At 50.9% G+C, this 20,690-nt stretch overlaps 1 protein-coding gene across 3 annotated transcripts in view; it reads left to right on the top strand.

Moving 5' to 3' along the window:
- Nucleotides 1–20,690, top strand: part of LRRC20 (leucine rich repeat containing 20) — a 72,920-nt gene that overhangs the window by 45,779 nt on the left and 6,451 nt on the right. For all 3 annotated transcript variants that reach the window (XM_010852225.1, XM_010852226.1, XM_010852224.1), the window contains one exon: nt 1,772–1,939. In XM_010852225.1, coding sequence (XP_010850527.1) covers nt 1,772–1,939 — 168 coding nt within the window. The remainder of the gene's footprint in view (nt 1–1,771; nt 1,940–20,690) is intronic.

Below are 20,690 nucleotides of genomic sequence, written 5' to 3'. Positions count from 1 at the left end.
ACCTAACCAGTGGACCACCAGGGAAGTCCTGACTTGGGCTTTTTAATTAACCTCATTGATGAGGGAGCAGTCTTGACCCTCTGACACCTGGGTTGTTGACGTTGGTTTGTAAAGCTTGGAAGAGCAAGCCTCCCACAGCTCTGAGCCTGAACAGAAGATCCCTGCCCTCCCGCTTCTCCCCCAACCCTGAGAGGAGAGGACATGATGATGCAAAAGCCTGGGGATGATGTTCATTGTGGCCACACATGATGGCAAGGAATTTAAAGAGCCTTTGAGTCATGAATGCAGCAAGACAGAGATGTGGAGAAAAGCTATTGAACAGCAAAGAAATAGAGCTGGCAGGGCACGCCGTGCTTTCATTAAAACGCTGTCAGTCAGATGAAAAGCTTTTCAGCTTCTCAACTGCGGAGATGCCCCTGGCTGATCCCAGGCACATCTCCCCAGCAGGACTCACAGACTGTGCTCTGCACGGAGGTGTCTCCAGCCTCCCCCAGAGGCTCTGCTCCCTGAAGGCTTCACTCAGCCCTGACCTGATATCAGTGCCTGGATGGACCCCTCCCCGACCCCACTTCCCTGAGGAAATGGGACTGTCATTCCATCCCTCCCTTCCTTCTCTTATCCGTGAATCTCAGGGAACGTGGGGATATAACATCTGACCACCAGTTGGGATCTGCCAAGTGTGTGTGCTTTTGGGCAGGTTATTTGACCTCTGTGATCCTCAGTGCTCTCATCCATAAATTGGGAGATATTTGTGAGATTTCATGAACAACTAATACATTGCCTAGGACATAGCATCACTCATTAAATATTCACACCTGTCTCCTGTCACCTTGGTCACGTTTATCCCATGTTTGGTGACCAGTGCCAGGACATCCAGGCCATCCCAATCCTGGCTTCTCTGCCACCTGGAGGTGTAATCTTGGCAAATTGCTTAACCTCTCTAAGTCACCATTTCTGCTTCCATCAAATGGAACAGAGTAAGACAAATCTTGCAGAGCTGTTCTGAGGATCAAATGAGACAATAAGTATGCGCTCCCGGTGGCATCTGGGACTCATAGTAAGTAACAAAGGAAAAAGGAGCTCCTGTTACCACTTCTGTAGTACCGCAGTGGAGTCCAGCAAGATGATGTTGTGTGACTTCTCCTGTGTTGTGTGAAGATCATCCCAGAGGATGTTCCAGGGCAGCCGGGGCCTGGACCCGAGTGTGAGTGCTGGACCTGCAGATCCTCAGCCTAATCATAAAGGGTCTGGGCTACCTGGGGGAGGAGGCCTTGGGGATCCACTGAAGAATTACAAGCTCAGAGCTGTGCTCATGAAGTGAAATATGTCCCACTGTGCAGCATTGATTGGAAAGGGGCTGGAGGCAAGAGTCCAGGGAGGAGGCTGCCAGAGTGGTCCAGGTGAGAGGGACTGGGAGGAACAAAATCAAGAGCCTGTTTGAGCTGCAGTAAGGAAAGCCTGTCTGGTCATTCTGGATACCTCAATGCAAGGATTCTGTAGCCCCTAAACCAGCCTCAGGAAGGACCCCAGATGTGCCATCCTGAGCAGGGGTGAGAGCCTTGCTTTCCAAAGCCAAAGCAGGGCACCCAGCTGGAATGATGGGTGGCAGTGGTTGGGGTTACCCCTCCTTTTGCATGACTATGGAATTCGCCCTTTGGGAAGACTTCTTTCGGATCTGGGTTTCCTCGCTGCTTTCCTGGCCCAGGCAGTCACTGTGGTCTCTGGGTTGTTTCCACTTCCCCCCTCCTTACTCTTCCTTCCCACCTGGCAGAACTCCGCCTGGAAGGGAACTTCCTGCACCGCCTTCCCAATGAGGTCAGCACCCTGCAGCACCTCAAGGCCATTGACCTGTCCCGGAACCAGTTCCACGACTTCCCCGAGCAGCTCACCACCCTGCCTGCGCTGGAGAACATCAATCTGGAAGAGAATGAGATTGTGGGTGAGTGGACCCAGCCCATGGCCCTGCCCCTCCTCTGTCTGCAGAGCCTGTCCTGAGCTCCCTTGCCTGGATTGAGGCTCACAGGGTCTTCTAGGGCACAAGGGATGGGGCTCTGGAGGCAGAGTTTCATAGACAAGAGTGCAAGGTTGGGCTTTCTGGTCTGAGATTCCTGAGTACAGGGCATTGAGCCTAGAAAGGTAACTCTTATGAGGTCCTGCTGCCTGCCAGGGGCCAAGCTGGACACTTGCTTTCACCTGTCAGGTAGAAGGTCTTGGCTTTTCACACCGTGACCCCTGAACTAGTTGGGCCACCTTGGACCTCAAGCTCTCCTCTTGTCTCCATCTGCCAGCCTTGGCTGCCTTTACGACCCTTCAGCTCAGACCTTCTATGTGTTAACTCCTGCCTGAGCTCCTGGCTCTCCCTCCCTGGCTTCACAGGAGCTCTTTGCCATGATTAAGCAGGAGCCCCTGGGCAAACAAGTTCAGAACAGCCTCTCTGTACCTTCCATACAAATGCTCTCCCCCTAAGGGAAGCAGGAGGTCTCCCCCTCCGAGCTGGAGGTGTGCCTCCTGCAAACAGCAGACCCCAGCAAGCTGGGTTCCTCTGAGGTGGAAGAGGGGTTCCTTTCTTCCTTTGGTAACACTTGCATACCTCTTGGTCTCATTAGACCTCAGCATCCTCTCCAACTGCTGTCTAGCCCCTCCAAGGGAGAGCCCGGCACTCACAGGGTCCCTCAGCGCCCCTCCTCCTCGGCTCTTCCTGCTGCTGCTTTGGCAGGCTCTGGAAGCCCATCTCCAGCTCCATGTCGCCTTCTCTCACGTGGCCTCTAATGTTGATGGTTAATAATAACCCCCTTCAGTTATGCGTTCATTTTTGTAAGCTCTTTTGCAGGCATTATGCTATTAGATTAAAAGCAAGAGGCCTCTGGTGGTTCGGTGCTGCCTGGTGCACTGGTGAGCCTCCCTTCTATCAAGGATGCTGCCTGCAGGGCTCAGGCTCTGGCTGAGTGGGAGGGGGAACCAGCTAAGCTCTGAATTTCGGGGTCCATCCTTTTACAGGTGTGTAAACTGAGGCTCAGAGAGGTCATGACAGAGCATGGGGTTACACAGTGAGACCACAGAAATGCCAGGCTAAGAGTGCATGATTCTAAAACTCAGCCCTATGCCTGAAGAGGGCTTCCCTTGTCTGGCCTCTGGGAAGGCCCTGGGAGTGGGCTCTGGTTCAGACTTGCCATCCCAAGACCAGGATCACTGAGTTGCTGGCCCCTGGGTTGGCACCCCCCGGGCCACTTGGGCCCTTATGCTGTCTTTAAGCAGAAGCACCTGTTTACTGTAAAGCTCATGACCACCTAGGGCTTCCCTCATAGCTCAGTTGGTAAAGAATCCGCCTGCAATGCAGGAGACCCTGGTTCAATTCCTGAGTCGGGAAGATCCTCTGGAGAAGGGATAGGCTACCCACTCCAGTATTCTTGGGCTTCCCTGGTGGCTCAGCTGGTAAAGAATCGACCTGAAATGCCTGCAGTGTAGGAGACCTGGGTTCAGTCCCTGGGTTGGGAAGATCCCCTGGAGAAGGGAAAGGCTACCCACTCCAATATTCTGACTTGGAGAATCCCATGGACTGTATAGACATTACTTTGCTGACAAAGGTCCGTCTAGTCAAAGCTATGGTTTTTCCAGTAGTCATGTATGGATGTGAGAGTTGGACTTTACAGAAAGCTGAGCACCAAAGAATTGATGCTTTTGAACTGTGGTGTTGGAGAATACTCTTCAGAGTCCCTTGGACTGCAAAGAAATCAAACCAGTCCATCCTAAAGGAAATCAGTCCTGAATATTCATTGGAAGGACTGATGTTGAAGCTGAAACTCCAGTACTTTGGCCATTTGATGCGAAGAACTGACTCATTTGAAAGGACCCTGATGCTGGGAAAGATTGAAGGTAGGAGGAGAAGGGGACGACAGAGGATGAGATGGTTGGATAGCATCACCTACTCAATGGACATGAGTTTGAGCAATCTCCAGGAGTTGGTGATGGACAGGGAAGCCTGGAGTGCTGCAGTCCATGGGGTCGCAAAGAGTCGGACACAACTAAGCGACTGAACTGAACTGTATAGTCCAGCGAGTGGCAGAGTCAGATGCGACTGAGCGACTTTGACTTTCTAGAGCACCGGGATCTTGCCTTGAGCTCTTGATTCTTGGCCAGGCCCTCCTTGCTGGGCCCTTCCTCTGCTGCCTTTTGTTCTTCGAGGCATTCCTGATGTCTGCTGCTTTTCCAAACGGGGCAGTAACCAAGAAAGGACTACTTGTTTGGGCTAATGTCAAGACCAGAGCTGGGTGGGTAGCTGCAGGCAGGCAGGTCAGGATAAGTATTGGCCATTGGCTTCCTCACTTCCTGACTGTATCTTTGAAAGACTTGCATCCCTTCTCTAAGCTTCTGCTGCTTCTCCGCTTTCACATGGTGGTTCTCCGACCCTCCCCAAACCCCTGCCCCAGAAGGTGGCTTTTCCTCAAGCAGGAGAGCAGGGTGAGTGGGCATCTCTGCTGGCTGTAGTATAAGAAATGCCTGTCCCCAAAATGAGAAGTACAGGGTGACAGATCCCCTAATCTTCCCCCCTCCAGCAAGGCTGACAACATTCCTTAGCAGCAACAGCTCCCAGAACCTAGATCAGCTGTTTTGACTTATTCTTTTGTACACATATCTCTTCCTTTCTACAGAGTGACAGTAATAACTCTGCACATGGAAGCATCTTGCAGTTTACCAGGAATGCTCATGTGCAGGCCCAAGACAAGAGGGTGATCATTCCATTTGATAGATGTAGAAACTGACGCACTAAGATCCCCCCGGCCTTCATGGTCAACTGTCTATTGTACACCTGGCCAGGTAACAGAGACTTCAGCCCTGGGCTGTGTTTCCCAGTGAGTTCCTGCTGCCCAGGCTGGGGGACATGGGGAGACTGGGGAATGCCCCTGCCTCCAAGTTTTCCCCAAGTGCCCAGCAGCTCCTAGAGGTGCTTGGCTGATCCCAGGACTGCTCCACTGTGGGATGCCCTGGGCGTTCTTCCTGCACCAGGTGGAGAGAGGGGCACGTGGAGGCAGTGGTGGTTCCTTGCCGGAATCTCCTCACTTCTACGTTCTACCTCTCTCCAGCCCACCCTAGTTACTTGGATGGTTTCCTGACTCCCAGACCAGCGGAAGACCAGGCCACAGCCTCTGCAGCCCAGGTTGGAGGGAGGAGGGCTGTAATCACAGTGAAGTAGGTGAGGGCTGCACACGCCTTCATTATGGAAATAGCTTTGTCCTGTTCGCTTGTTGTAGCCGATCTCCCACAGGAGCTCACTGGGATAATTGTGGTAGGAACTTAGGATGTCTTCAGTGTGGCTTATTTTTCCCCTCAGAGCTCTCAGAGGGGATTGGAAGATTTTCAAAAAAATGTTTTCTAAAGAAATAAATTGGAGGTGCATGAATCTCCTTAAAGCTTTAATTTGGTAAGTAGAGAACAAGCAGCTCTGAAACAAGCTCCAGGTGCATCTGAAGGGACCTCCTCAATAGATGCCTCTGGCCCAGCCTCAGGAAGGCCTGGAAGCTTCCAAGAGCAGTAGCATCATCTTTTTTTTTATTTTAATATTTATTTTTTTTCCATTTATTTACTTGGCTGCACCGGGTCTCACCTGCAGCACGCAGCATCTTCAGTCTTCATTGCAGTATGTGAGATCTCCAGACAAGGCATGCTGAGACTTTAGTTCCAGCTTGTGAACTCTAAGTTGTGGCATGCAGGATCTAGTCCCCTGACCAGGGATCGAACCCAGGCCCCCCTGCATTGGGAGCGCCGAGTCTTAGCACTGGACCACCAGGGAAGTCCCCAGCAGCAGCATCTCGTTTCTGAACAGTGCCACTGGCTGGCACTCTATGGGCCATGATGCGGGGAGCGGCTCGGCTCAGGTCCAGGGAGGGGAGAAGACACAGGGCCTCATCAGCGTATGCAGGCTGGGAGAGGCAGGGGGACTGCCCTCTGCTTTCTGGTCCAACTGCGGGTGGTGGGAGGATGCTCGTCCTTGGTGCTCACTGGTAGCCGGAGGCCCTCAGGTCGAGGATCTGGGTGGCACGTGGCGGCCTCATTGCTGCTGCCTCCTACGGACAGTCCTCTGGTTTGTGTGTGACTTGGCTTTTGAGTCCTGTCATCTCCAGAGCCAGTGTGAGTGAGGTGTCTGCATGCAGCCGGCTTGCAGCTGGTTGGGAGCACAGTGCAGAGCAGGAATCCCAAAGCTCGAAGGCTCTCTGAAATGACTGACACTGAATAGGGCCGATTGTTTCAAATTGCCAGCTGTGACCCACTAGTAAGCTGTGAGACCAGCATGTGCTGGAGTTCCTCACCTGTAGCATGGTACACACTGCTTTGTGACTTTATAACAGTTTTTCTATATGCCTGCATGAATATAGGTACTGGGTCATGACGTAAAATATATTTCTTTTTTTTTTTTGGCCACTCCACGAGGCTTGTGGAATCTTAGTTCCCTGACCAGGGATCAAACCCATGCCCCCCACAGTGGAAGTGTGGAGTTCTAACCCCTGGACCCCCAGGGAAGTCCTAAAATGTATTTCTTGCTGTGAGTCGCAATGAGAAAATAACAAAAGCTGCTTCTCTGAGTGGTCCCACAGTGACCTGGGGTCTGTGCTCAGCTGGCCTAGCTCCCTGTCCTTCCACTCTCGTCCCTCAACTACACTATGTTCTTCCCTCCTCCCATCTCCACCCGCATCTATGTCCATCTTGGTCACCACCACTGCATCCTCCTGGCGACTAGTTGCTGGGGGTGGTGTAAGGATGGGCAGTGGGGCCTCAGCTGGGGAGATGATCTCAGCTCTCCTCTCACCTGAGTGTGAAGCCACGCAGATGCTAGGCTCAATGCTACCTGACTGTCTATCCCCATCTCACCTCACCTCACACACCCTGCACGGCCTGAGCTCATAGTCCAGAAGTCCTGCCTCTGTTCTTATCATTTTCTCTGCCTTGGTCCTAACCCTCCAAGTGCAGGTCCGGGCCTGGTGCAGATGAACAGGAAGTGGTGCAAGTGACAGGACTCTGCCTCCCCCACTTGCTGGCTCCCAGCACACACACCGCAAGTGACCCCATCTGGATGGGAGGCTTCCTGGGTCCTTGGAGACAAGCCTGCCAGGACATGGTTGTTTTCTCCAGGCACTCCTGAGAGAGAGAAAAGGGTTTGTAGCTTAGAGTGTTTATTCCAAAAGCAGTGCATCACAGGTTTCTGGGATATGGGATGGTTCTTGTATTTTCCAAACCAAAAAGAGATATATGGAAACTTCTGCATGTTTATAAACAAGACTGCTTGGGGAGAGAGAGTCTCTGCAGAGGTAGAGGCTACAGAGATGAAGGAGGTACAGATCCTGACCTCAAGCAGCTTGCAGACGGTAGGGGAGGTCTGAGTGGAAGTGGAGAGTAAACTGCTAGATAAGACATGGTCGGGGGACTTCCCTGGTGGTCTCGTGGTTATGACTCCTTGCTTCCACGGCAGGGGGCATGAGTTCGATCCCTGGTTGGGAACTAGGATCCTGCATGTCTTTTGGCACAGCCAAAAAAAGACCAGACGTGGTCAGAAGGGCTGAGGGTGGCCATCCAACTATCCTTGTGAGGTGGGGTTCCCAAGAGAGCCCTGGGAAAGCTTCCGAGGTGAAAGTGTTTAGTCTGACTGTGAATGGTGACATGAGGAGAAGATGGGTCACTCAGCCTATGAAAGCCAGGGAGTCAGTGCTTTATCCCAGCAGCTGTCATAGAGGGCTTGAAGGTGGGTGCTGAAGCAGCGTTCACGCCTAAGACCTTGGAAGTACTTGATGCTACAGAGCAATTCAACACGTTCCTGGAACATGTGGGGGTGAGGGGAAACCAAGTATTGCAGAACCTTCATTTTGCTAAGTAGGAGACTGCTTTGGCTAAGCTAGAATCTCACTTTTTGTCACCCTCAGTTCACTGTTTTTTCGTTTCATTTTTTACCTGATGCATTCACTGTTCCAGAGAGAGCAAGAGATCATAGGAGAAGAAAATCTTGTTAAGAATTTAACAAATAGAGCAATGGTACATTTAAAAGGAAAAGTACAGATATCCTTGGCTTTTCAAAGGTTTGCTTTACATCTCTTCACTTCACTTTGATTTCACTAGTCAAAGAAATCTGAAAAGGATTTTCACTTTTATGAAAGACTAGGAGAAGTGCAAACAGCATTCAGCATTCATTTTGCAGCAAGTGTTAATAGAGGACGCTCCTACCCTGAGCAGGGAGAGTGGCCCCGCCAAGCTTCTTCCCGGGATCCCCACTCAGCATCAAGCCGCCATTGCTTTGAACTGTGTCTGTGAGCATCTGTGCTATATCTCCATTTATTTTATTTTTTATTTTATTTTTTTTTATATCTGCATTTATTTTGTGTGTCTGTTAGTAAGTGAAAGTGAAAGTCGCTCAGTCATATCTGACTCTTTGCAACCCCATGGACTATATAGTCCATGGAATTCTCCAGGCCAGAAAACTGGAGTGGATAGCCTTTCCCTTCTCCAGGGGATTTTCCCAACCCAGGAATTGAACCTAGGTCTCCTGCATTGCAGATGGATTCTTTACCAGCTGAGCCACATGGGAAGCCCAAGAATACTGGAGTGGGTAGCCTTTCCCTTCTCCAGCAGATCTTCCCAACCCAGGAATCAAACCAGGGTCTCCTGCATTGCAGGCAGATTCTTTACCAGCTGAGCTATCAGGGAACAAGATGTGTCCTAAGGTGATCACTTCTTCACTTTATACCATTTCTGCTTTCAAAAGCTTTTATGTGAACTCTCTGCTTTTGGATAGCGGGGCACATCTGTATCTGTATTACATAGAGATGCTTTGGGCTGCATTTGCTTAATTCTGCCCAATACAGTTTCACTTCTTACTGTTGAGCCCAACAATTCTCAGAGTCAGTGGGGGCAGGGGTGGTCCCAGGACCAGCAGCATCATCTTAGAACTTGATAGAAATACATATTTTTAGGCCCCTCCCCAGACCTCCTCAATCAGAAACGGGGGAGGGAAGTGACCTCCTCAGTCAGAAACTGGGAGAGGGAAGTGGACAGCAAATGGTTTTGTTTTCTTATTTTGACCTGTGGGATCTCATTTCCCCAACCAGGGATTGAACACAGGCCATGGCACTGAAAGTGTTAACTCCTAACCACTAGACCACCACCTGATATGAAGAGCCGACTTATTGCAAAAGACCCCAGTGCTGGGAAAGACTGAAAGCAGGAGGAGAAGGGGATGAGAGAGGATGAGATGGTTAGATGGCATCACCAATTCAATTGACATGAGTTTGAGCAAGCTCAGGGAGTTGGTGAAGGACTCACAAAGAGTCAGACATGACTGAGCACCTGAACAGCAACAACAGACCACCAGGGAACTCCCTAGCAATTTATATGAATAATCACCGACCCTGCCCCCAACTGATGCAGATGCATGCTGAAGTGTGAGAACCCCCGTCGGAGGCTCTGGCTTCTCCAAGTGCCACCCAGAGGCAGGGTGGGTATCACCGGTTAGAAATTCAGGACCATGGACAGAGGAGCCTGGTGGGCTACAGTCCATGGAGTCAGACATGACTGAGTGACTAACACTTTCTCTTGGTCATGGCTCAGTGTGTAAAGAATCTGCCTGCAATGCAGGAAATGTCAGAGACGTGAGTTCAATCGAGTTCAATCCCTGGGTCAGAAAGATCCCCTGGAGGAGGGCCTGGCAACACACCCCAGGATTCTTACCTGGAGAACTCCATGGACAGAGGAACCTGGTGGGCTATAGTCCGTGGGGTCACAAAGGGTTGGACACGACTGAAGTGACTGAGCACACACAGGCTTCACCTCCAACCTCCTGAGAAAGACACCCAGATGCTTCCTGCATCGCAGGACCTTTTTCCTAAAGCTCCCAGTGCCATCTCTGGGCAGCTGACTGTGCTCATTGGCCCTGCCATCCTCCCAAGCACAATGCTCCTTAAGCTTCACGGAATTCCTCAGGGTACCCGCCACAGATCCCCATTTGGATCCCTCTGGAGTGCTTGTTAAAAAGGAAGGCTCCTGGGTCTCCTCTTAGACCCACCACATCAGATTTTGTGTGGATGGGACCCAGGAGTCTGCCTTTCTAACACATGCCATGGGCGAGGCAGTGGTGTGTTGATTGAGAATCTCTGTGCAACTGATGTCTATCATTCTCTCCTTTCCTCACATCTATCCAGCTAGTGCCTAGTATAGCGCACTCTGCTTCCTGAATCATCTATTGCAACTGGTTCTTCCTTTCACACTTCACAACCCCCACCCTTGACTCTCAGTCTTTCATCATTGTTTATCTGGTGCCATGGCGCCAGCCCTCAAACATAAGGTTTCCACAAAGTACAGGACCCTCATCCCCTGGGATACAAGGATGAAGGTGGGGGGCACCGTGGAGACTTGGAGGGAGCACTCCTGGCCCAAGGGGACACCTACACGCCTGCCATGGCCCAGGCCCTCTGTCGCAGTAACTTCTCCCTCCTCTGGGAAGGTGGTGGGGGGAAGAGGCAGATCCTTGCAGGGAACCACAGCTTCACTCTGGTCTCCATCAATAGAAGAGAGTCTCCAGAGTGTCCTCCCTTAGCCTGGGGCACAGGTGCCCACTAGGGCCTCAGGATCGCCCTCCCCCTGCATTGATGTCAGTGTGCCAGCCTCACCCCGTTTCACGGAATTAGCTGATCAGCATCACAGGAGCAGAGAGGCATGGCTTTATTTCACTTTGGGGCTCTACCAGGCTGCCCCTTGGTGGGAGGTTCTGCAGGCTCTGTTTGTTCTGGGAACTCTTGAGGGGATGGGGAGATGAGCCACAAACACTGAGTACCAAGTGCTAAGTGAGAGGCCACATAGCGGCTTAGCAGGGAAGGGCTTCCTGGGGAGCAGGAGTGAGTGGGACCCAGTCCTTTTGTTCCGAAGCACAGCCTCTCTGTGCCTCTGGGGGGACAAAAGGCGACTTCTTTCATAAGAGCCCAGGAAATAGTTTTTAAATAGAGGAAACCCTAGAAAAGCAGAAGTTGGACTAGTGTTCTATTTGATCTAAAAAGATAAAATCGCACCGATTTCAAAATCTAACAGTCATGGCTGCTTGACACTGCTCTTCTGTAATCCTCCTTTAATTTGCTCAGGCCTCTCTTCTGGATAGGAGGTGTTACCTTCACTTGATAGCTAAGAGACAGGCTCAGAGAGATTAAACAGATTGCACAGGGGTGTGGTGGAGGCAGGATCTGAGCCCAGGTCCTTGGCACTCTTGGGCCCACATCGTCTTTGGTGTTCCGGAGCTTGCCAGGTCTACATGTGATGGGTGTGGAGGGCGTGGGTGGTGCCCAGAGAAGCATGTGCAGGTCCACATGGCTGGTAGCACCAGGACGCTGTTGGCCAGGTCACAAGGGGAGAGTTTTCTTACACAGGCCTTGCTCAGCCCTGTCATGATCCCTGTGGTGGCAGAGAAAGGAGCTCTCCCTGCAAGGAGTCACACTACAAGGGCTTTTAGCTGGTATTTACAAGGGGCTAATTGGCAAGCACACTTCCTCTAGCTTCCTGCCTGCCAGAGGAGGCTGTTAACATGTGCGTGTGTATGTGCATGTGTGCGCGTGTGTGTGTGTGTGTGTGTGTTAGCCGCTTGGTCGTGTTAGACTCTTTGCGACCCCATGGACTATGGCCTGCCAGGCTTCTCTATCCGTGGAATTCTCCAGGCAAGAATACTGGAGTGGGTTGTCATTCCCTTCTCCAGAGGCTCTTTCCAACCCAGGGGTTGAACCTGGGTCTCCTGCATTGCAGGCGAATTCTTTACTGTCTGAGCCACCAGGGAAGCCCTGTTAACCCCTAAGATGTGTCAAAAAAGAGAGGGTCTGGGAAGACAATGTCAAATCCCTGACACTAGACTCCTGCACACAAATCCTCCTGCCCCTGGTTCTTGGGCTCTAAGCCTGTCTGAGGGGAAATTGAAAGAACCCTGGGCACTGGGTTTGAATTCCCCCCTCCCCTACCAGCCGAGCACACAACAGTCTGAGCCTTGCCCTACCCCTTCCACCAAGCACTGAGTGTTACAGTGCCCAGGAGAAGAGAATTCACCCTCCAAGGTGGCAGCTGTCTGTGTGGCACTGGACTCATGCCCTCTGCCCAGTATGCCCTTGTCCAGCACCAGCAGAGCACTGCCGCATACCCCATGAGCAGTGAGCAGTCAGCGCACGCATTGATCGTGAAGCCATTGTTAGACACAGCGTAGGAGTGCTTGCTGGCTGTGGAGCCTCTTGAGGGAGAAGCTGGGAGTAAACAAACAGTCTTCAACATCAATTAGACTTGGCCCCCAGACGTGGAGGGGAGCAAAGCTCTTGTTGCAGCTCCTGCCCACGTGTGTCTGCCTGGAGGGAACTAGCAAGCCAAGTCTCTGCCCAAATGGCATTCCCTGTGCCAACCAGTGAGTGGTAAAACCTTGATTACCCAGAACCTCCAATTACCCAGGATGCTCGTGACGCTCTGTTGGTAGCACACAAGAGAAGAGCAAGGAAAGTTCTCTGACATTTGCTTCAGTTCATTTCAGTTCAGTTGCTCAGTCGTGTCCGACTCTTTGCGACCCCGTGAATCGCAGCACGCCAGGACTCCCTGTCCATCACCAACTCCCAGAGTTCACTGAAACTCAAGTCCATCGAGTCGGTGATGCCATCCAGCCATCTCATCCTCTGTCTTCCCCTTCTCCTCCTGCCCCCAATCCCTCCCAGCATCAGACTCTTTTCCAATGAGTCAACTCTTCGCATAAGGTGGCCAAAGTACTGGAGTTTCAGCTTTAGCATCAGTCCTTCCAATGAACACCCAGGGCTGATCTCCTTTAGAATGGACTGGTTGGATCTCCTTGCAGTCGAAGGGACTCTGAAGAGTCTTCTCCAACACCACAGTTCAAAAGCATCAATTCTTCGGCATTCAGCTTTCTTCACAGTCCAACTCTCGCATGCATACATAGACCACTGGAAAAACCATAGCTTTGACTAGATGGACCTTTGTTGGCAAAGTAATGTCTCTGCTTTTGAATATGCTATCTAGGTTGGTCATAACTTTCCTTCCAAGGAGTAAGCGTTTTTTAATTTCAGGGCTGCAATCACCATCTGCAGTGATTTTGGAGCCCCAAAAAATAAAGTCTGACACTGTTTCCACTGTTTCCCCATCTATTTGCCATGAAGTGATGGGACTAGATGCCACGATCTTCGTTTTCTGAATGTTGAGCTTTAAGCCAACTTTTTCACTCTCCTCTTTCACTTTCATCAAGAGGTTTTTTAGTTCCTCTTCACTTTCTGCCATAAGGGTGGTGTCATCTGCTTAAAATAAAGCAATTCCATGCTGCCTTAGACAAGCCAGTCTAAGAGATGGGCTGTCCCTGTCTCTGTCCAGAGTGCTGGATAGCAGCCCAAATTCTCTGACTTTCAGAACTCAGCCTTGCAAGGGTCTTATTCAGGGAGTAAGAGGCTCCCAGGGGCACGGACACAGATTTAGGCATTGGAGAAATGTTCATTCACCAGTTGTTTTTTGATTGAGCAGCTTGCTCTGCGCTAGGCACTGTGCTGGAGATAGAGATGGACAAAGCACGCTCCCTGTTCTCGCGGGGCTCGTGGCATGTCAGTTACCCTGGCTGATACTTAGTAATTGTTTACTAAGTAAACATCTGGATCTTCTCTAAGCATTTTCAAGTGTGCTTTTGTTTAACGTGGGCGACAGCCTTATGTTGTTGTTGCTTAGTTGCTAAGTCATGTCTGACTCTTTGCGACCCCATGGACTGCAGCACGCCAGTCTCCTCTGTCCTTCACTATCTCCTGGAGTTTGCTCAAATTCATGTCCGTCGAATCAGCGATGTTATTTAACCATTTCAACCTCTTCGGCACCCTTTTCCTTTTGTCTTCAATTTTTCCCTGATGAGGCAGGTACTATTATTCTCCCCAGGTGAGGAAACCAAGGCTCAGGGAAGTTAAGTAACTTGGCCAAGGTCATGCTGCCTGGACAAAACCAGGATCACAGCCCAGACAGTCTCTGTCCAGAACCCCAGCTGTTGAGGACAGTGCTTTGCATAAGAAGAGGGACTATAGCTGGAGGGAGATTGAAAGCCACAGGAAGATTATGGCTGAAGCACATAACTTTGGTTGGAGGAAAATTCCCTTGCGGTGGAGAGACCGGGGGTAAGGTAATGAGGCAGGACTCCCTAAGCCGTGAGTTCAGGCAGTCAGCCTGGCCCTTGGTGGCTGCGCCCCACACAGTGCAGCAGATGGGCCGCGTCCTGGGATGGAAGTGCTAGATGGATGTTTTCACCAGATTCTCTCATTAAGCCTCACCGGGAAGACCAGTGGTACTCAAACCAGCTCTGCATTCAAATCACTGGGAGATTTCAGAATACCTGTGTCCCGGCCATACCCCATGCCAGTTAAGTCAGAATCTCTGATGGAGGGTTTGGGGCTTGATGATTTTTTTTTAAAGCTCCCCAATGATTCCAATGTGCAGGCAAGGTAGAATCACTGAGCTAAACCGGAACCTTCCAACAACAAACATTCCATCCCTCAAGAAACTATAACCTCCTTCCTTCTCCTCCCTATGTCAGCTGTGTGTGTGCACACGTGTTGCTTAGCTACATCAGGATGAGAAGAGCAATCAGCCCAGCCATGAGAGCTGACAGTTGGCTGGGAGGGTGACAGAGGTGAGCTCTGAGGACTTGCCTTTTGGCTTCTGTTCCCACTGACCCTACTGGGCCCTGGGCATGGTGCTGCTGTCCCACAAACCGCCCCTCCTGATTTCCTTGTCGCACACCTAGCGTTTTCATTTATAATTGAACCAAAGGCAACTGAGAGCATGTAGACAGCAAAACTGTGGGCCAGTTCCCAAAGTTCAGGTTTATTCCAAAGAATCATAGTGTAAACAGACAGGATGGGCCTGAGCTCTGGCACCTTGTGCTCGGGAGCCTGTGGTCCTGCCTAGGTGGGCTACTTGACTTGGCTCCCCAGTACTGGACATGCTCACTCAAGTTCAATGACCTCACCGTGGTAGCTTGAAATTGACCATGGTGGGAATATTTATACCATGAAAAAATTGGCAAATTCTGGAAATTCCCTGGTGGTCCAGTGGTTAGGACTCAGGGCTTTCACTGCTGGGGGCCTGGGTTCAATCCCTAGTCAGGGAACTAAGATCCCACTGCGTGTTAGTTTCTCAGTTGTGTCTGACTCTTTGAGACTCCATGGACTGTCTATAGCCTTCCAGACTCCTCTGTCCATGGAATTCGCCAGGCAAGAACACTGGAGTGGGTTGCCATCCCACTGTGTAGTACAACCAAAAAAAAAGAAAAAGAAAGAAAACCTTGGCAAATGCCACCAATCAGGGATGTTTCTGTCCAGTAAGTGGAGTGTTAAACCTTAGCCAGCACATCACTTCCTTGTTGATGCCCTACCACCCCTCCCATGTCCCCTCCACCACCACCTTTAACTCGTTTTGTTTTCTAAAAGCTGGTTTCCCTGATGAGGCCCTCCCTTACTCATTCCCACCTAGTGCTTATCTTAAGAGCGTTTCTTCTTATTTTTCCAATTTATAAAGGAGATCTTATTTCACTGACGATGATCTTAAGTCTGAGCAGAAAGAGTTGTAAAGTTGGTAGCAGTAGGCTTAGGTTCTGAGCATGGAGAGGATTTACAAAGGAGCCATTCACACATCTGCCCCAACCCAGGAGAAGAGCTTTCAGGAGGCCATTCCTTTTCTACCCACATGTTACCCCTCACTTCTAGACTGTTGGTGTACGCACAGCAGATGAGGCGGCTCTTGTCCTCCATCCTCCAGCTGCAAGGAAGGGACCGGCAGACAATGGGAGGCCACAGCAAAACTGCCATTGTTTCCTGAGGCCCTCCCAGAGCTTCTCACTGAAACAGTTGGAGGAGCAGAGAGGTGGGGGTGGGCCGGTGCAGGGACTTCAGTGGGGAAGGGGAGGGACACAGGAGAGCAAAAGGGGAAATCTGCCCTGGAAGACAAATTGCCAGGCTTGGGCCAGGCAATCTGAGTTCCTTACTTGGCTGTCTCCAGGGCAGCCAGAAATAGGACTATATTATTTCTTTATTTTTAATTTCTTGTTTATTTATTTTGGACACAGTCTCCGGCATGCGGCATCTTAGTTCCCTGACCAGGGATCGAACCCATGCCCCCTGCACTGGGAGCACAGAGTCTTGACCACCAGATCTCCAGGGAAGTCCCAACCATGTTATTTCTGAAGAGAATCGTTATGACCTGGCTTTGACTGCATATCAGATCTGGGCTGGGGAGTGCCTCTAGCAGGCAGACGCACTAGAAGCCACGGGCCCACCTTGCTGACCAGCCTGCGATGAGGAGGAGGGAATCACAGTGGGGCTTTTCTCCTTCTGTTTTTCTTTCCCCGGAACCCTGCCCTTAGGGAAACATAGCATCTCAAGGGTCATTGGTGGATTCCTTAAAACACTGTGCTCCCCATCCTCTTGATGGGGTGCCTAGCATGCTCTCTGCACCTTCTTGGGGAGCACTGTCTGGTCCCTTCTGGGGGCCTCTGTAGCCTCATGAGGCAGAGGACAGTTTAAAGATGAGAGGTTGGGATTCAGAGAGGTTAGGGGCCCGCCTGAGGCTGTACAACTCCAAGTGGCACATCTGAGGTCAGGGCCCGAATCCCTGCCCCGTCCTCTCCCCCAGTGGCCTCTCTTCACCAGAGGACTTAGAACTGCCGCATACAGCCTGCCCCGCGGGACTCGGCCTGCAGGACTGTCGGGTGCAGTGTCTCCCGTGCTGCCTGAGCGCAGGGGCAGCTTCAGCTTTCTCCCTGTGCCGCGCCCGCCCCACCACCCAGGGCTCAGCCCAGTGCTCTGTGGGGTGGAGGAGGCTCAGTCATGGCCCCCACCCGGTCTTCTGAAGGGACAGCCCTGGCTGTGAGTGTACCCCAGGAGCCTCCTTGTTACAGGCACGATTCTCCGTCCCACCAGTTTACCATAGTTTGCCTGCTCGTGTCCTGTGGCATTTCAGATGGGGCCGGAAGCTCAGTATCCTTGATCGTAGCTGTTGCAGGCTCCAGGCACCAGGAGCTGTGCCAGGACGGCTCTGGCTGCCAGGCCAGCCTGGATTCTTGAGCATGAATGTGCCTGCAGCGCCCCCGCCCCACCCAGGGAGACTAAGATAGCCCCCGTGTGCTGCCCCCAGGACTGGGACACTGCCCCTGCATCTTTACCCAGCATCCCAGGTCCCACTGAAGGAGGCAGCAGGCTCCCTACTCACTGCTCGGGATTCCTTGGGGATTGAGGAAGAGATGCTGAAAAATCTTGAAAATTCAGGCATTCTGGCTGGAAGGGTTATCTTCTGAATCAGAAGTGAGACTGCCAGCCATGTGTAAGCGTTGCTTACAGTGTTGATCCAGCCTGGGGAGCCCACAGGGCCCATGATTTGTGTCTAAGCTGCCAAGAAAACTGGCAGACTGGGGCCCTAGGCCACCAGGCTGGGGAGCCTCTGATCCCAGTTCCGGAAGGGACCAGAGGGGCTCAGCTCCACCCAAAGTGGGAATCAGAAGTCCCACTGGCCTCTGCTGTGACTTCTGGAGCTCACTCAGTAACAATTGCCACTTTCCTGGGCCCAGACTCCTCCTGTCAGCATCCTTTTAGACCAGAGGTGCCACACATATGAAGAATCATGCTGTGGAGGGATCATTTTTATCATCTTGTGTCTAGCTTGTGCCCCTGGCATGAAACAAGTTTGCCAGTCAATAGTGCCAATGATTAGTGAAGAGAATTCAAGCTAACCTTGGAGGAGTAATTTTCTCTAAATACTGTCCATTCTGATGCTGCTATTATTATTTTAAGCTTCCACAGACATAAGCAGGAGTCTGGGAGGGCTGTCTGCAGTGGAAAGAGGGTTGGAGTCATCTCTCATTTTCTGGAATAATAAAAGTTGGAAACAACCTGAATATCTTTAACGGTAGAAACGTGAGCCAAAGCGTGATTGCTCCATTCTTTGGACCACCAAGTGGCCATGATACTGTCACTGACTTGTAACCTGAAAAGATGTTTACAATGTGTCATCAAGAAAAACTATGTTATGGCATAGAATCTAGGAGGCTATTTTTGAAACATAGTTGTGAACAAACATACGTACACACACACACGTGTAAAAAAGTTGGTAAGGCCATATATCTCACATTAAGTAATTGGTTCTACATGGTGAAACATGGATGATTTTATTTCTGCTCATCAATATTTTCTCATTTTCCAAATTGGATTATTGTGCTAAAGAACTAGTAACGTATCACAGCCTTGGCCCACAGAGGCCTGGCCCTGACTAGCAAAAGTGCCCAGAGTGGGTCAGGTCAGAGGAAGGATCCCAACTCTTGAAAGTACTGAAGTTAGAGTTGTTTAATCATATGGTGTTGATGGCGGGTTCACTGTGTGCCCAGCCCAGGTTGGTTTTAACTAGGAACTTGTGGTCTAGTTCAGGAGGTAAAATGTTCAGTCATTTATTCGTTCATTCACTCATCCAACAAATAGCTATTGAGCGCCTGTGGGCACTGTGCCAGCCAGGTACTGTACTTACAGCATGAGCATAGTCCCAGAGTGTGATGTAAGATATGTTCTCCTATAAAGTGGTTCAGGAGTTTGGATGGGGACCAGAGGGAATGACAGTGGAGGGGGCCTTTGAGCGGGAATGTGAGGATCCACAAGACTCAGTGAATGGGCATGAGGGCATGCCCCATGGGAGGGGTGAGCTGGGGCTCTTCTTCCTTTCCAGGTGTGCCAAAGTCCAAAGATCTGGCTTCTGTTAGCAGCATGATGCCAATGTACCATGTATCCCTGGGGAGCTTATGTAACCTCTCTAAGCCTCAGTTTTACCACCCACAAAATGCAGATCATTTCATATCCTCCCCTCCACTCTCCAGCCACGTCCCTCTCTTCTTAGGATGCTTGAAGACTGAACGTTCTCCTTTGTGCTTTATCCAGAAACTCTCCATTTGCCTCTTGGGCTTATTGTTTGATAGCTTGGCTAGGCCAGTTGTTGATTCTGCCAGCTTTAATGCAGTCTGTTGGCCCCATTGCTTCTTCCTCTAAGCTGCTCAAATGACCTCCATGGTTAAATCAGGGGAAAGAAATACACTTAATCCCACGCCATCACTCTCCTCCAGCAGAGCCGTTTGGAGAACGCCGAAGACTCTGAAGAGGCCAACTCCGTGGGTGGTACTTGGAAATGACAGGCTGAGAACTCAGGGAGCGCTGCTCTCTCTAGGCCTGGAGTCACGCAGATTTGCTCTAAGGCTGGGCTGCAGCAGGTCTTCATGCCATGCCCAGCAAACCTCGGCAGGGGCATCCCAGGGAGACCCTCCTCCCCATCTCAGGCGCACTGGCCACTTTGCAATCCTCAGGCCTCCCTAGCTGCAGGATGGAGGAGTCATATAGTTCAGAGAGAGAAAAGTCCTTAGCAACCCCTAGTTCTTGCTTGAAAGCAGGCCAGGGGGAACAGACATCACTTAGGGGATGGTAGACAATGGGGAACCTGATTAGGTATTGAGAGTGAAACTTTCTGGCTCAACCAACTTAGCAGAATTCTTGCTAACATTGAACATGAATGATGAACACTGAAATTCAAAAGTCAGGCCTACTTGAAAAATCCAAGGGAGCTAGAGTAGAGTCAGAGAATCATTGTCAGCATAGAGAATCTATGGTTCAGTTTCCTTATCTGCCAAATGGGTCAGTATGAAGGACCATCTAGTGCAGGGCCTCAAAGATCAGTTCCCAGAATCAGCCTCTTTTCTGGGGCCCATTTTATTAATAACAATGTGTTAACCTCCCTGAGCCTTGATTATCTCCTGTGTCACCTGGGATTTAATGGTAACTACTCTGTGAAATGACCTGAGTTTTTTAAAAAATAATTAATTTTAATCAGAGGATAATTTCTTTACAGTATTGTGATTATTGCTATACATCAACGTGAATCGTCCACGAGTGCACGTGTCTCCCCATCCTGAATGTCCCCCCCACCTCCCTCCCCACCCCATCCTTCTGTATTGTCCCAGAGCACCAGCTTTGAGGACCCTGCTTCATGCCTCGAACTTGCACTGATGACCTGACTTTTAAAAGAAAATTATTTGTTTATTTATTATTGACTGCTCCAGGTCTTTTGTTGCTGCGTGCGGCTTTCGCTAGTTGTGAGTGGGGGCTACTCGTCCTTGCGGTGTATGAGCTTCTCATTGCAACGGCTTCTCTTGTTGCAGAGCACAGGCTCTAGGGTGGGGGGGCTCAGTAGTTGCAACTCGGGGGCTGTAGAGCATAAGCTCAGTAATTTTGGCGCATGGGGCTTAGTTGCTCCAAGGCATATGAAATCTTCCTGGACCAGAGATGGAACCTGTGTCCCCTACCTTGGCAGGCAGTCTTATCCGCTGTGCCACCAGGGCGGTCCATGAACTGACTTCTTCAGAGCCCAAGGCAAGAGGATTTTCTTATCTGGGCCATCAGGGGCAGAGGGGATGATGTCTGTCCTGCGTACCCAGCTGCCAGGTGTGCTGCCAGCCATGGCTGTTACAAAGCTGGTGTGCTAACACAGAGAAGGGAAGCTTCCAAGTCATTAGTCCTTCTCTTCCCAGCCATTGTTGGTGGGGCACTTGGGAGCTCACTGTACATGAAGAGAGACAAGGAATTCCACAGGCAGCCCCTTCCTTTGGCTCCCACTCTGCAGCCCCCCCCCCCCCCCCC

Source organism: Bison bison, unplaced genomic scaffold (assembly GCF_000754665.1).
Source record: "Bison bison bison isolate TAMUID 2011002044 unplaced genomic scaffold, Bison_UMD1.0 scf7180017864309, whole genome shotgun sequence".
Lineage (NCBI taxonomy): Eukaryota > Metazoa > Chordata > Mammalia > Artiodactyla > Bovidae > Bison > Bison bison.
Note: the sequence above shows the minus strand (reverse complement) of the source record. Positions and strands in the feature narration are given on the sequence as shown.